At 50.2% G+C, this 16008-nt stretch overlaps 1 protein-coding gene and 1 long non-coding RNA gene across 2 annotated transcripts in view; both read left to right on the top strand.

The window, feature by feature from the left end:
* The window catches only part of LOC143694115 (uncharacterized), a 49904-nt gene extending 40868 nt beyond the window's left edge, over positions 1–9036 (top strand). Inside the window, exon 3 of the long non-coding RNA XR_013182345.1 lies at positions 8812–9036. This is a non-coding gene — a long non-coding RNA (uncharacterized LOC143694115). The remainder of the gene's footprint in view (positions 1–8811) is intronic.
* Positions 9037–9092: 56 nt separating this feature from the next.
* On the top strand, positions 9093–15025 carry ELFN2 (extracellular leucine rich repeat and fibronectin type III domain containing 2). Its single transcript, XM_054631978.2, has one exon. The coding sequence runs from the start codon at positions 9440–9442 to the stop codon at positions 11864–11866; it is 2427 nt and encodes an 808-aa protein (XP_054487953.1). The 5' UTR covers positions 9093–9439; the 3' UTR covers positions 11867–15025.
* Positions 15026–16008: the final 983 nt, after the last annotated feature.

The raw sequence follows: 16008 nt of genomic DNA, 5'->3' as shown, positions 1-16008 counted from the left end.
GCTGAAAGAAGCAGTGCAGGACCAAGGTATTTTGCATGAGTTCAAGCCAGGCATTGACAATAATTAACTAATGCTCCCGGGGCAGTCAACAACAAAGTTGCAGACTTCTTGAGTCCAGAACATAATGAACTTGAAACCATTCAGTTGCCAAATGCCGGACACCATTCCAACAGACCCATCCCACATGTCTGGCTGGTCATCCTCACAGCCTGAAATGCTGTGTGCTAGTGCATCTGCCCAAGCAGAGACCGAGGAGTCCAGCCACTTCTGTGGATGGATCAGTCCCATTTACAGCTAGGGCCAGGGGATCTCTAGTCCTGGAGGAGGAGATTTCCAGAGCCTCTAATTTGGGTCCAGCTGGGAGCAGTTCTTATTTTGGTTCTGAAACCCCGAATCCCCAGCAAGCTGCTTTTCTGGCTGCCTTGGGTTGATTGAGTCGGTAGAGAGACAGATGTAGGTGGATAATGGGAAGGGGGGTGGTAAGTGGCAGAGCTATTGCCTGAGCAGAGAGAAGGATGCCGTGTAAGTACTGCCAGTCCCCATTCAGTGAGCAAGTGGTGAGTCAGGGGCAGATACTGAGTCAGCAAGAAGGCGGAGGGGTAGTGGGTGGGTAGAGCACCCTGGCTAACTCTGTGCAAACCACTCTGCTGCAACATTGCTCTCAGTTCCCTGTGGCAAAGTTGCAGGCAGAGGTTCAGGCTACTGCATCCCAGTCTCTCCCCTCCCCATGAAATTCCCTGGGGTGCTTTTCTGAGCCAGTGGGGTTTCAGAGAGGACTCCTGACCACTGCCTCTGGTGGGCACGTATTTTCCTGACGTGTTTATGAACCTGCTTGCAAGCACTGCTTCTCTGTGAGGTGTGGTAGTAAAAGAAGGGGAATGGAAACAGCTGATGAAGCAGAGAGAGCCCTTCAGCCTGTGTCACCCCAAAGATACTGCTCATGCAGTCAGGGAGCTGGTGGAATGTAGGAGGGGGGAAGAGAGAAAAGAAAGAAAGAAAAATAGAAATGAGGTAGAAACGAGAGTGAGAGAGAGAAAATATTTGAGAGATGAAAAGAAATTACCATACGGCAGGATCCTGTTATTCAACCTAATTTTCAAAGGACTGCAGCTGTCGCACTGAGATAATCTGTTAATTATAACAGTCATTGTGTTTTGGCAATGGAAGAAAAAACCAGGCTCTAAACAAGGCAAGGTAGTGGGGAAAAGAGAGGGGAGGCACGGCTGTGTCAAAATGCATGTCAGATGCTAGCTTGAAATCTAGGTGGGCGAGCCGGCCGGGAGGAGGGTCCCTCCCCAGCAGGCTGAGCTGTGCCACTGCCTGCAGGTGGAGGATGGAAGGAAGGTGGAAGCATCCGTGTGGAAACAGAACGCCCTGTCCAGTGTGAGGCTACTCCTCTTGCTGAATCTAGGCATGCACTGACCAGAGGAAGAGCTTTGAGGGGCTGAGAGTCTCATTGCCAGTGAGGGAATCTCTCTCAGGTGGCCACCCAGGACAAGGTTGGCTGGAAGGTGAGAGAACGTTGAAGGATGCTTGAATGCCAATGCCTGTGCCCTGCAGGAGTTTGCAGGCCTGGAGGTTTCCTACACAGGGCAAATGGCAGGAAGTGATTGCTGCTCCAGGACATATGTGATTCCTTAGGCTCTGAGGCCTCCCCATAAGCGACTGTAGTGAGCTGTAATTCAAGGACCATGCCCTTTTCCTACCCTACCTGCAGGGTAGCATGTTTGGGGGCCCTCTAAACTGGCACTGCTGGATTGCTGGGGATGTTATTAGCATCCAGAAATACTGGAGATATGCTTGGTTTGAGTGAGGGCATCCCTCAAATAACTTCCTGCTGGTCATAGTCAGACTGCTGAGAGCCAGGACTTGTTGAAGGAAATAGGGCACCAAGGCCAGCACAGGACAGCAGAGGCATCGCAATGACCCTGAGAAGGTGGGGGATCTTCGCAGTGATATCACATACAGCCCAAGGACCTCTCTTTGTCTCATGGCTGGACATGCTGCATAGGAGCATACAACGGCACCAGTGCTCCCACCCTGCTTGCTACATGCTCCCAGAGCCCCCACTCCTGGCCTGTTACCTGCAGCAGCGTGCACACACACTCCTACAGAACTCCCATTCCTGTCCTTTTACCCCTCAACAGCTCACAGAGAGCAGAGGTCATTCCCTGTCCCCTAGAGCAGCTCCTTCACACGTGCACATGCACATGCACATGCACATGCACATGCACAGAGCCTGCCCTCACACCCTGCTCCCTACAGTGATTCACGTCAGGGACACACACAGCAGGAGTGTTCCCACCCCTTTCCCTGGAGCCTTCTCCCAAGCACACACTGGTTGTCTCCCATGATCCCTGCACGCCCACATGCAGCCTGCACTCCCACCCCGTCCCCTGCAGCGCCTCTCACACAGCCAAACACTCCCACCCCTTTCTCCGAGGTGCCTGCTTCATGCAAGCACACATGCACACGCACATAAACTCACAAACAGCCTTTGCCTGCTTCTCCATGGCAATTCCTCCCTCCCCAGGAACCAGCACCGGTTCTCTGCTTCACAGAGTGACTAAACCACATCCAGCCCCAGCCCACACATCCACCCCATCACCTAGAGTGACTCCTCCGCACACACACCCCCTCCACCCCGGGCTCCTGGAGCCGACAGGGCCGCGTCTTTCTCTACAGTGACTCACACCCACACCAGTGCACTAGGCAGAGCCACTCTGGCTGTCACACTCCCTATGGCAGGTCCCTACAGAGCCTCACACAGACCACATGCTCCCTCCCCATGGCCAGCAAGAATTCCTTCTTAGCCTTTCTACTGCCCCATGTCTGGGTCATGGGATGAAAAGGGAAGTATGTTTCCCAGGCCTCCCTCCTGGCTTTGGAGGGGGAGAATTGAAGGCAGCCTTATCGGTGATAGTATTTTTTGTGGCACCTTTAATCTCTTGACATGCTCTTCTACCTGGAGCAGGCTATTTCCCAAGCCTACCCCCATGTACACGCTTCTGTGGATTGCTGCTGCAGGCTGTCTGGGTGGAGCTGGCTTGATGCAAATCCGCCTTAATCTTCAATAATCATATTAATATAAAAGGTAACCATTTCACTTTGGAAAACAAAAGTGGCTTTCTGGCCTGCCAGGGAACCACAGGCATATGAAAGACCTTTCTGCCAGTATTTATCACTCTAAAATAAGATTTATGCTTCTAAAGCTCTCTCTTTCATGCTTCTGAGCCGCTTCATTTTTCTCCCTTGAGCCTTCCCATTCTCTCTCTCTTGCTGCCTAACAAATTAGGCATCTAATCGCTGTTGGGAAGGCACGATGGGAGAGCAGGGGTTTTATCTACAGTGACGTGTTGGGTTTTTTTTCATGGTTAGTCTTTAAGCTGTTTGTCCCAGCAAAGATTTGGAGTCAATGGCAGTGTGTTTGTTTGAGCCTGGGTGTGTGAATTCTTCCTTCTGAATTTTTCCTTCTGAATTCTTCCTTCCCATGCCCCAAATTGGCCAAAGGGCAGGAGTGCAGAGCATCATGTCCTTGGGGCAGTTCTGCAGCCCATATTTCATCCCTTTTCTCTGCCTCTCTGCAGGGTCCTATCCTTGCTAGCTGGAATTTAAGCTTTGTGAGTATCCTTGCAGTGGTGTCCTGTGAGAAGCAGCTGTGATCTTGTTAGGTTCCCAGTGTCCTGCTGGGATCCCAGTGGTTTGGGCTTCCAGATGTCAGGGACAGCTGGAGTTTGGGATCTGCAATCTTCCTCCCCACTTACAGTGGGGCCAGACCAGCTTTCAGAGGAATGAGTTTTGTACCCGCAGGAACTGTGGATTTGTTTAGAGTGAAATGAACCTGCCCAGAGTTGAAGCATGAGATTTCTCTTGCAACAACACTCTGCCAAATTCACAGAGCCTCTAAGGTTGAGTAGACACCCTTCAGCAGGACTCATTGAATTCAGTTCAACTCCTGTAAGGGATGAAGGCTTTGTCTGGTTAGTGACATGGGAACACCTTTTGTCGCATGACTTTCTAGAGTGGCTGTACAGCTCCTTTGACCTCTGGAGTTTTGAAGCTATAGGGCTGATTTTAAACAAATGGTACATTGGAATGGAACTGAGAGATAACTCAGTTTTTATAACTTTCTTAAATTGTTCTAATTTAAAAAATTCCTACAAGGTGTTCTATGAAGATAGGGGATAAATTAGAGAAGAGAGAATGTGAGATAGAAACCTTCATTGAGACCCATTAAAGGAAAGAGTGCTGTGGAGCTCAACCCTTGGTGAACATCAGAGAATCTACAGTAGAAGGCATTCTCTCTCTCTCTCTCTTTCTCTCATGTATGCTTAAATGTCTTCCATGCCACAAAACCACCGGCCATCAGGCTTCCTGCTCCCTCTTCTCTTGGTCCCAGACTTGTCAGAGCTTTTGGAGCACCTATGGGCACAGTCACAGGTTCTTTGCTGCATGACTTGAAGGTAACTCCTGCAATAATTCCCTAGAAGCAGGGCTGAGAGGGAAGGGACTGCTATCCTGTGAGTGCCACAGCTGTGCTTCAAGCTTCTCCCATGACACTATGCTTCCATGAAAGCCAGATGCAAAAGCAAGGACAATCTTTGGGTGGTGATTTAGGGTGGCTGTAGTGATGCTCAGACCACTGTGAATTACAGAAACTACCCAGCAGACAGGGAGAGTCCCTTCAAGAAAGGCATGAGTTTTGAGTGCCAAGCACCCCTAGGACAGGCTCCTCTTTCAGAAAGTAGTTAGAGAAATCCTGGAAGGACCTTAAAGCCAAGAAGAGGAGGCAGAGTCCCTTGGAGATGGTGTTTGTGCCCTGAGGCCTGCCAGGAGCAGGCAGCACACTGAGCTGGGAAGAGGGATAATGCTCAGCTGCAGCATGAAGCTTAAGAAAGCAGCAGGAGCTTTGGCCTGGTTTCGGGGTGTCCCAAGAGGAGTCAAGAGTGTTTGGCAGGTTTTTAATGCATGCATTTCAAATGGGAGGCTCTTAGCACCGTTTAAGCAATGGTAGAATTAAGTGCTGGTTTTTCCAGTGCATGGGGCCCCAAGAGGACAAGGTTGACAAGGTCAGAATTTTAGGCCCAAATTGCAGCTGTATGTGACTTTTCTGGTTGCCTTGTATTCTCTCTCAGGTTTGGTCCTTCCACTCCCTCAGGCTCCAGTTTGTCTCTGTGCCTCCTATCCTGCCTGTCCATACTTTCACTGGCTGTACTTTATGCTGCCATCTCACTAGTGACCTCAATCCTTTTTCATCCCCTGTGCTACCTTGAGCTCCAAGTCAAAGGGATGTTTGTGGCCATTGGCACCTACCTCCTGACTCAGATTTGGGGCTTTCCACCCTCTGTTTCACTTTCCCTTCTCTTTTCTTTCCTTTGAACAATGGAACCATCCCTGTGGCCTTCTGCTCTTCTTCGACATGCTACAGATAAATGCCAATAACATTGGGACATCCATTAATAGAGAGTAAAGCAGAGGGAAATCACTTGGGAGCTGATAGGCTGGCTTTGTGCTAGCCAAGGACAGCACAGCTTTCATGGGTGCCATGTCACTCCTGTTCCTTCACGTTCACACATACATGAGGATGGCCAGGAGCCAAGGGCTTGCTGTAAATCTTGGTGACACTGAAGAGTGTGAGAACCCTACAACTAAATAAGCCCAGCACATGGAGGTGGTAATCTTGTACCTTCCTTATAAAACATATCCCATGTTCTAACTCTTTCTCTTGCCCATAAGTTCTCCACAACTCTTGCATCCCCCTTCCTTGGCTCTCTGCTATGCTGGATTTGTTCATTCTTGCTTTCCCTGTCCTGTGCCTTCTTGCTCTGTTGCCTGAGAAGCAAGAGAGGGAAACAGCCAACTCCATTGTCAGCACCTTTCAGGCCAGCAAAAAGGACAGAGTGTTGCTTCCTTGTGCTGCTGGACTCCAGTGCTGTGTGATTTATGTTCTTTTGGCTGTAGACAGTTAGAGGAGTGCAATAGTGCTGCTCATCATTCCTGGCCTCCCTTTGACTATGGATTGCCATGGTCAGGGAGCAGCTGCTCCCTAGAGGGCAGGACATGGCTGTGGTAGAGTTGGAGACCACAACTCCTACAGCAATGCTGTAGCAGGGTCTGATGGTGTTGAGCTGAGCTGAAATGGGGTGCTGGGCCATGGGCAGGGGTGCAGTAGACCATGGATTGGGCTGGATTCAGTGCCCTCAAAACCAGCATGATGGTGGGGTGACAGGAACCATTGGGAGAAGAATGTCAAGGTCTGTATATTTCTCATACATGGTTACCTTGGGGACCCAAGGGGACCAATGAGTTTGGCTTGAGGAGTGGCTTGATCCTTCCTGTGGCCTGTGGCTGAGGCAAGGCTACGCAGCCCAGGTGGGAGGTAGGCAGGAAGCAGGAATTTCTGCATGGTCCCCTTGGTTTTGGCAAACAGCAATGATAAACACCACCTTTTTTCCTATCTATCCCTAACCCATCTCTTTCCTTTCCAGGCTACTAGGACATCTGCCTTCCAAACCCTCTCTATCCTGCCTGAGTTCAGCTCCTTGAGTGGGATGGGGTGGCTCTCAGGGATTGCTGGGCTTGCTGCAGAGGAACATGGTCCTGGCCATGAGTTTCTTTCTGTGCATGTGCACCATGAACAAGCTACAGCAGGAAATGGTGACTTCAGCACACCTTTTGGAGCAGTCTGCCCTAGCAGAAGGGATCAAAGCAAGTGGGCTGGGATGTGACTGTATGGAGCTGGATATTGTGCAGAGTAATTGGTGAGGTGAGACAGGCAGGCCAGAACAGAATGCTCAGAGAATGATGGTGGCTAAAATCTCTAATCCCTAAATCTTTCCACTGCTTGCTCAGGGGGTGCCCCTGGCCTCTGCCTGGGGTGGACATACTTTGGGCACCAAAGCGCAAAAAGCATGATAGTATCTGCCACTCCTTTGTTCAGTGGAAGAAATCAGGCAAAGTGAAGGAACGGTAGAGATGAAGGTAAAGGGACAGAGATGGTGTGGGGAATTGGCTGTGTCTCTGCATGGAGTCACCTCTGGAAATGGAGGAACAAGGCAGGGACTGATGCTGAGGAATATCAGAGGCCTGTGGGTCCCAGCCTGTGGAGAGCCAGATGTGCCTCCTAGCTGGCATCTGGGGGAACAGCATCAGGAAATTATTTCTCATTGGATTACAAGGCTGAGAAACAAATCAACAGACTGTAAAAACCTCTGCCTTCTGCTTCATTGCTGGCTGAGGCAAAGCTGAGGCAGCAGCTGAAGGCTATCATGTGACAATCATAAGTGACATGAGTTTGGTGGCCTCAGACGATGAGCTGTGGGGAATTGAGGGTTTTTCTCTGTCTTTTCCATTGGTGCAGCTCTTCTCCCCCTTCCTTTCTTGGTCTTGGCTTTACTTTTTGGATTATTGAATATTTAAGTGTTTCTCTGTGACACTATCTCTGATCCCTTAATCCAGCTGGCCTGGTAATTCCACAGACCCAAATCAGCTCAGATTTCTCCACAGACGTAAGCCTTGTTCCTCAAGGGTTCACTCCTCCTTCATTTATCTTCCTTCATTTTATTTCTGCCCTTTGTGTCTCTGTGCTAGAAATTGGTTCAGCTTTTGCAGCAAAAGCTTCAGCGATATCTTTAGTGAGCAGCCTCCCCCCAAAATAAAAGGGGCAAGAGGGGATCTTTAATTTTCATTAACCAAGGATCCTTTTCTCTGTTTTTTTAGTGTTTCCTTTCTCCTCAAAATTAAAATTAATAATAATAAAAAAAAGATAGCAGAGTGCCCTACAGTGTTTTATCTACTGTATGAAATTATTTCCTCTGTGCTGCCTGAGGACACCCCTGCCAGGCTCCTGTCTTAGCACAGTGGGAGAAGGGTTGAAGCTGTAACTGGAGAGAAAGGTGCTCCAGGCTGTGTTTTGCAGTCAGAACCAGGAGCTTGCCCAGAGCCCAGAAATACTTTTGTTGTGGTTTAACAGGCAAATGTCACTTTGTCTGCAAGGTGTGTTTTCTTACAAAGGGGCAGTGTTCATAGCCCCAAAGTAGAGGTAGTAAAGTATGAAGGTGTAAACTGTGCACCACTCTTTGATGGGGAGTAGATGGGTGATGTGCTTCAGATTAGGAGTTTTGGCATTGTTGGGTGAGAGACTGGAGGCTGGTATTTGACACACTGCCTGCTCCCCACCCCCCCCACTGTGCTCAAGCCAGACTGGTTCACCTCAACAGCCTTGTCCATGCACCAAGAGTCAGGAACAATTTTTAGAGCAGAAGTGGTTACACGTGGTTTGAATTATTTATCCCTCTTGCATCAAGGAAGGAAGGAAAGGAAAAAAGTGTTTGGCTTTTTTGAGGGGGGTAGGGGGAGAAGCTTGTCTGCATTTTCCTTGCTTCATGCATTCTGTGTACATCATTTCCAGGCAGCTGAAATTTCATGGCTTTGGCTGTGCTTGGGGCTTGCCTTTGTTTACACTAGGGGTTTTGAGCCCCCGCAATAACAGCTTTATGTTTCCCACTCTCCTTTCCCTTCCCCTCTACTCCCACGCCACTGCCTTCCCCCGGGTCCCTGGCTGTGATCACACTACTTAAGGGATCCCAGATACCCTTCTGCATATCCCTGATATGACATTATACATTGTGAGGGTTCCCTCCTCAAAGGCTTATCAGCACGGCAGGCAGTACCACACCTCTCTTGCTTGCACCCCCCTTAAGGTGTCTCCTCCCCATCTCCCTCTTCTCATGAAACATTGCTGTCTATACACTTATCTCAAAGACCTTTCCAAATGATGCCTCTTCTTGTCTTTTGTGTTTCCTTTTCCAGATTCCAGTGACAGATGGATCTCTCTCATGCACACTTGCTCTTTCCTTCTCTGTATTTTTGTTTTCGACATGTTTGATCCAAAGCTCTGAAGCTTCTCAGAGGGAACCCAGGAAAGAAGGAAGAGAAGGAGTAGAAACCAAGGGAGCGTGAGCGACACAGGAGGCAGCCCTGCCTTGTTCTTCCAAATCACACTGTGGAGGGGCGGGGGAAGACTAGAGGGGGAGAACTTGGGTTTGTTTTGGGGTGGGTTTGGTGTGGGTGGGGGGTGGGTGGGGGGGGGAGAAAAGGGGAAAAAGTGTGTGAGTCGCTCATGAGCATCAAAGAAGATTCATTATCCTTGGCCTGAATTTTTGTTTAGAAAAGAAGCACAAGGTAGTTCCCTTCCGGACCAAACATCCATGGTCATAGCTTTTGGGTGTTCTGGAAGAATATTGCATGTGTTCCCCTTCCTCTATGCTCCTGGATTGACCCAGAGGGCAAGAAGAAATAATGGTGATGACATCTCATAGGACTGGGGTGCTCATTCCCTTCCATTGTTAAACCTCCGTTCTTGCCCCCTAGTTTCTTTTTGCCATTGTCCTGAGATTTGGCGTTGGTTTTTGTTGGGGATTTCTTTTCCCCCATCCTGATGAGGGCACCACTGCAGACCATGCTGTGCCTGGGGTTGTGGGCAGCTGCCCTGCTCTGCTTGTTTTCCCCTGGCACCGTGCGAGGTGACTGCTGGCTGATTGAGGGGGACAAAGGGTATGTGTGGCTGGCCATCTGCAGCCAGAACCAGCCCCCATATGAGACCATCCCCCAGCACATCAACAGCACAGTGCACGACTTGCGTCTGAACGAGAACAAGCTCAAGGTGGTGCTGTACTCCTCCCTCAACCGCTTTGGCAACCTGACTGATTTGAACCTGACCAAGAATGAGATCTCCTACATTGAAGATGGGGCTTTCATGGGTCAGTCAAACCTCCAGGTCCTACAGCTGGGCTACAACAAACTCACCAACCTGACAGAGGGCATGTTGCGGGGCATGGCCCGCCTCCAGTTCCTCTTTGTGCAGCATAACCTAATTGAGCTGGTCACCCCTACTGCCTTCTCTGAGTGCCCCAGCTTGATTAGCATTGACCTGTCATCCAACCGCCTCAGCCGTCTGGAGGGCAACACTTTCACCAGCTTGAGCAACCTGATGGTGTGTGAGCTGGCTGGCAACCCCTTCAACTGTGACTGTAGTCTCTATGGCTTCCTTAACTGGCTGGCTCTCTTCAATAACGTCACCAAGAACTATGACCGCCTCCAGTGTGAGACTCCACGGGAGTTTGCTGGGTATCCGCTTCTGGTGCCCCGGCCTCACCACAACCGCAATGCCATCACCATCTTCCAGTCCATGTGCAGAGGGGGCACCATCCCCTCCCTCTCCAGGGTCAACCCAACTCCTTACACCCCTGACTCCCAGCGAGATCTGGATGAGGGGTCAGCCATCAGCCCTGGGGATTTCCTCTCAGTCAAGCCTCCAGCCTCTTCCACCACTGACTCCTCCTTCAGTCCCAGCATCAAACTACATGACGTCACAATCACTTCAGCCATCCTGATGGTCACCATCCCCATGCCCTACAGTAAGATGTATGTGCTGGTCCAATACAACAACAGCTACGTTTCTGACATAGCAACACTGAAGAGCAAGAAGGAATATGTCACTGTCAACAAGCTGAAGGCCCACACTGATTATACATTCTGTGTGGCCTCTATACGCAACAACAGGCGTTACAACCATACTTGCCTGACCTTTGCAACCCGGAGCAAAGGCAGGGAGGATCCTATTTCCAGTACTTCCACCACTACACACTATATTATGACCACCCTGGGTTGCCTCTTTGGGATGGTCATTGTCCTGGGGGTGGTGTACTACTGCCTGCGGAAGCGGAGGATGCAGGAGGAGAAACAGAAGTCACTCAATGTCAAAAAGACCATTCTAGAAATGCGCTATGGATCAGATATTGATACCAGTACCATGGTCCATCCTTCCCAGAAGCTGGGTGAGCCACCTGTCATTCCTGTCTCACGGATGTCCTCCATCCCTTCCATGATTGGGGAGAAGTTGCCCCCATCAAAGTCAATGGACGCTGGGATGGAGACTCCCAAAGTCACCACTAAAGGTAACTACATTGAGGTGCGGACAGGTGGTGGGGATGGGCTGGAGAGAACCCAGCGAGATGAGGACCTGAGGGAGCTTGACAATGGGCAAGGCTCAGCTGCTGAGATCTCTACTATAGCCAAGGAGGTAGACAAGGTCAACCAGATCATCAACAACTGTATTGATGCCCTCAAGCTGGACACAGCATCTTTCCTGGGTGGTGGGACTGGTGTTGACTCAGATATGGCCTTTGAGTGCCAGTCCATCCCAGCCGGCTCCTCGAGTGGGCTAGAGCGGCCCAGCTTTCTTTCCCCACCCTACAAAGAAAGCTCCCACCACCCTTTGCAGCGCCAGCTCAGTGCTGATGCTGCTGTGGCCAGAAAGACCTGTAGTGTCTCCTCTAGTGGCTCCATCAAGAGCGCCAAGGTCTTCAGCTTGGATGTGCCTGACCACCCACCACTCAGCAAGTCTGACTCCAAGTACATTGAGAAGGGCAGCCCACTAAATAGCCCTTTGGATCGTCTTCCCTTGGTGTCTCCGAGCGCCATCCACCACTTGGAGGTCAAGCCTTCTTACCATTGCAGTGAGCACCGTCACTCCTTCCCGGCCCTGTACTATGAGGAAAGTGCTGACACCTTGAGCCAGCGGGTGTCATTCCTCAAGCCACTGTCCCGGTCCAAGCGAGACTCCACGTACTCCCAGCTCTCCCCCAGACACTACTTCTCGGGCTACTCCTCCAGCCCCGAGTACTCCTCAGAGAGCACCCACAAGATCTGGGAGCGATTCCGGCCTTACAAGAAGCATCACAGGGAGGAGGTTTACATGGCAGCTGGGCATGCCCTGCGGAAGAAAGTTCAATTTGCCAAGGATGAGGATCTGCATGACATCCTGGATTACTGGAAAGGAGTCTCTGCTCAGCAGAAGCTGTGACTCTTCCTCACAAGGAAACAATACAAACCAAGACCCCTCCCCCCCAACAACCAGAAAAAAAAGCCACTTGACTGTGAAAAATAAACCAACAACAAAATACTCCTGACAAATACAAAACTGACAAAACCTTTTCTTAAAGTTTACAACAACTCTTACACACACAGACACACACACTGACACACACACACACACACACGCCGAATTGTCTCTACTGTGTTACGGGGACCATTGTTCTGCCCACAGATGGTTGGGAGGAGCGCCCTGCACTGACACTGTGGTAACAACGTTGGAATGTGGGTGGGTGGGAATGGCCCGGGAGTGGGTGGCAGTGCTGGTAGGAGAAGGGCAAAGATGGACACTCACTGGGCATGAAACTCAGCTGTGAACTATTCATCTTTCTGTTCCTGTTGAAGGCTGATTTTTCTTTTGGGTGGGAGGGAAGGACTTTGGTTTAGAAAGATTCCTTGTCCACCTTGTACACCTGCTATGCCAAATCTTCCATCACTAACTTTTTCCCTCATTTTCTTTAGCAGTGGAGGCTTTTCTCTTTCTCCTGTCTCCTTCCAAAAAAAAGTGGGAATTGCTGGAAGAAGTTCTCTCCCTTCTTTTCCTTTGCCCTTCCCTATCCTCTCTGTTAAGAGTCCCTGGGCTTGAACTTCTTGTCCAGATACTTCACAAACCTCTGTCCTCCTCAGAGGAAGGAGAAGAGATGTGAAGGACCAAGGTGGGTAGGACCTGCCGTATAAGAGGCTCTGTGCCCTTGCTGCTCTTCCTCCTTCCCTTCTCCTGCCACATTGCTGTTGATGAACACCAGCAATATGGAGGGACAGGCATTCTCCAGGCCTTCTCAGAGCCAGTTTTCTGCCGGTTGGTGGGGAGAAACAGGTTGTGAATATTCTCTTTGGCATGGCAAGCCAGGTCCTCAAGGAGTGGTGGAGGAAAAGGCAGGAAGGTCTGGTCTATCAGAGATGTATGGGGTTCCCATTTCTCCACGAGTGCTACAGGTCAGAGGTCCTCCTCACCCCACTTGCCTATGCTCAGTCTGCCCTTGTCTAGTCAGTTTAAAACTCTCTGTTCATGTCCCCTTTACTATGAGGAAGGGACCTGGAGAGGACCTCAGCAGAACAAGTTCTCCTTGAAGCCTCTGCCGCTCTTCCCAACTGATTTACGCCATGGGCTGTGGGGTGGGTGTCCATGAGAAGAGTATCATCCAACCTCCTCACTTCCAGGTGAATGTGAAGAACAGGATTTCAGCTGCTCACCTTACTGGGTTGGCCTCACAAAGAGTCTTTCTCTTGTATAGGCTGTGGACGTTCTGGCATGGACAGGGGACAGCCTAGGGTGAACACAGGAGCACAGGGAACAAATGGGATGTGAGAATGGGGCCTGGGAGTAGCCCAAGAAGGATGGCCTGGAAGAAGCTCCCTTAGGTGTGCAGCCACACTGTGTGTGCCAGGATAGAGGAGGACTCCAGCATCTGGATGGCAGTGCTCCTTTGACTACTTAGACACCCTCGTGAGAGTGAGAGCAACACATCATCTCCTAATCCTCACAGGTGTGACAAACTTTTCTTAGGGATCCTGTCATGTCTTGACAAAATTCCAGTTGCACTTGCTAGATCCCAGCCTCTGCCTCTTGCATAGGAGATCTGTCACAGAGTTGACAATGAGCCTATTGCCCTCTCCACCTATTCCCATTTTTGAGCAACGCAATAAAGCACAATCTTGCCACCATCTCCCCCAGTATTTTTCTGTCAGGCAGGAGGGCTGCCTGCTGAACTTGTCTTTATGCAGCACAGTGAGCCTCCTCTCCATGATCTGCCCAACACTTGACCATAGTTCACCTCTATCAGAATGAGGGTGAGGGCCTATGTTTTGTTGGCCCTCCCTGAGTAGTTATTTCCTCTTTGAGGCACTCCTCAGAAGACCCAGTGTTTTGGGGGGCCCTGGGAGAAGGATGAGGGTGTAGGAGCTTCTCTAGGAGGGATTTACATTCTGCATGCAGAGAACTTGCCTGTTATCTGCCAGGTAGTAGCAATGCCAGCTGTGAGAGCTGGCTTCTTGGCCACACATGACAATTTCATTGTCTGTAAGTGAGGTGGAGCAGTAGGCAGAGTCTGGTGCATGAAAACCAGAGCAGGTATCCCCAAAGTGTAAACCTATGAAGATCTGTGGAGTTTCTTCCTTGTAGGGATGCTGATGGTAACAATCCTAAGCCAGGTCCTGACCCCATTGCCTCAGACTTTTTACTGCCAGCCTGCTTTCCCACAGTCAAAGCATTATTTTGCCTTGAGTCCAGAGGTGTTTGTGGGACTGACTCCACATGGTAAGAGCCAATCCAACCCAGAGGTGGGATGTGTGTGCACATGTGTGTGTGCACCTGTGTGCAGGAGGATGAAGGGAAGCCGCAAAGGGAAGTCACATCACTGCTGGCAGGTGTCCCTCCATGTTGGGGCCGTGCAGCAAACCAAGACAGGTAAATGCTGTGAGAGATGCTTAGGCACAACAGAGATGTCCCCAGCTACCACACAGGGCAGGCTCAGTGGTCTTCCAGCATGGCAACCATCCAAGAAAAGACTAATGGCTGGGGCACAGAACTTATCAGAAAAAGGGGGATGACAGGCTAGGGGGTATGGAGTCTTGTTGCTCTCCCCAACTCTTCCCTCCCTGTGCTTCTCTGCTGTGTGGTCTTGTAAACAGTTCTGCTCAGTCAGTACTTCAGGGGGAGCATTAACTTATAAAGGTCTCTACTTTTTCCCCTCAGCACCTCAATGAGGCAGAAAAGAAAGGTCAGGGATACAGCTATCATCAGGCCCTTCTTTTTTCTCTGGTGGGGTGAGGCTGGATAAGAGGGAAAAGCCATTTCTCTCCCAGCCGTAGCCCCCATTTCAAACCATTGGATGAAGTTTGCACAAGATGGACTGTTCTGTGGGAGGAAGAGGGCAAGGAAGGGGAACAAAGTGTCTCACCTTCCTTCCTCCTCCCTTCTTCTTTGTCCTGCTCCCTCCCTCAGGATGAGGGCTCACAAAGTGATGCCAGCCCTGTTGGAGGAAAGCAGATTTAACGTTCTATTTGCATGACAATTTTACTGTATTTTTCTGAGCAAACACCTGTTGTGTATGTGCCAGTTTGTTGGAATTTAACCTCCTCCCTCCAAGTCTCTCCTGTCCTTGTCCCTGTTTTCTCTGCTCCTTTCATTGATCTCTGCTGTGATTTTATGAGAGACTCTTACCAGTTTGAGAGGGAACGTACCCCAAAGAGAGCCCAAACCAATCACCCCATAAACCTCATTTCTTCTTCTTTCCAGTGTCACCCTTTCCCTTGCTCCAAACGTGGTCTCTCAGCTGCTTTTCACAGTCATGTGTGTAAAGGGGTAGGTGTTATATACCAAAGGCCTGCTCTTTCTAATGGCCATCATTTCTCCCTGTTATTGAGGAACAGGAGTGAGGCCTGTCAAGATAGATCTTGTAAGAGAAACGGTCACCACCCTCCCTTTGCCCTGGTTGCTCTTTCCCAAAAAGCAAGGTTATTCTTGAGGGAACGTGGAGTGCTTTAGCTGAAGGGAAACCTCTGATACAGTGAAAACTTGATGTGCAGCTGATTACAATCACTTGGAAGATCTCCCACCACCTTCCTCTTATTGGTTGCATAGACCTCTGGATTAGGTCTATCCTATGCATTCTCCACCCTGGCTGGCCTGACAGAGGGAGGGGCCTCAAAAACCTCTTTGTTGGGAAAATGTGGAGAGACTGCCTGATGTTTCTAAGGCCTCTAATTCTTGGCTTTGGCAAGTCCCTCAATGCTGCCTTCTCCCAGGGCAAATTGGACTTCTGGGGCCAAACCAAGACCAAACCCTTTCATACTTTATTTCTGGTTTGGTGACTCTTGGCAGAGAAAACAGGGGTTTGGCTCAGTTCACTGGACATTGTGGAGGGTGAGGAATGAGGTTGGGCATAGACCTGCCCTCTAGCCCCAAGAACAGCCTAGGGGAGAAGCCTGGGCTGGGGTCCTGCATCCAGGGGAGTGAAGGTGAGACTCTGATCCTCACAGTGGGGCAGAGCTCTTTCCCATATCTGCTGGTGCTGCCCCAGTTTATGCTGCAGTACCATGTTCCCTTCTCCCCCTCCCCACTCTTCCATACTG

This window comes from Agelaius phoeniceus, chromosome 5 (assembly GCF_051311805.1).
Source record: "Agelaius phoeniceus isolate bAgePho1 chromosome 5, bAgePho1.hap1, whole genome shotgun sequence".
Lineage (NCBI taxonomy): Eukaryota > Metazoa > Chordata > Aves > Passeriformes > Icteridae > Agelaius > Agelaius phoeniceus.
Note: the sequence above shows the minus strand (reverse complement) of the source record. Positions and strands in the feature narration are given on the sequence as shown.

Bases quoted from the DNA above. Each gene is read 5' to 3' on its own strand.
- ELFN2 (XM_054631978.2), top strand. From the start codon at position 9,440: ATGAGGGCACCACTGCAGACCATGCTGTGCCTGGGGTTGTGGGCAGCT.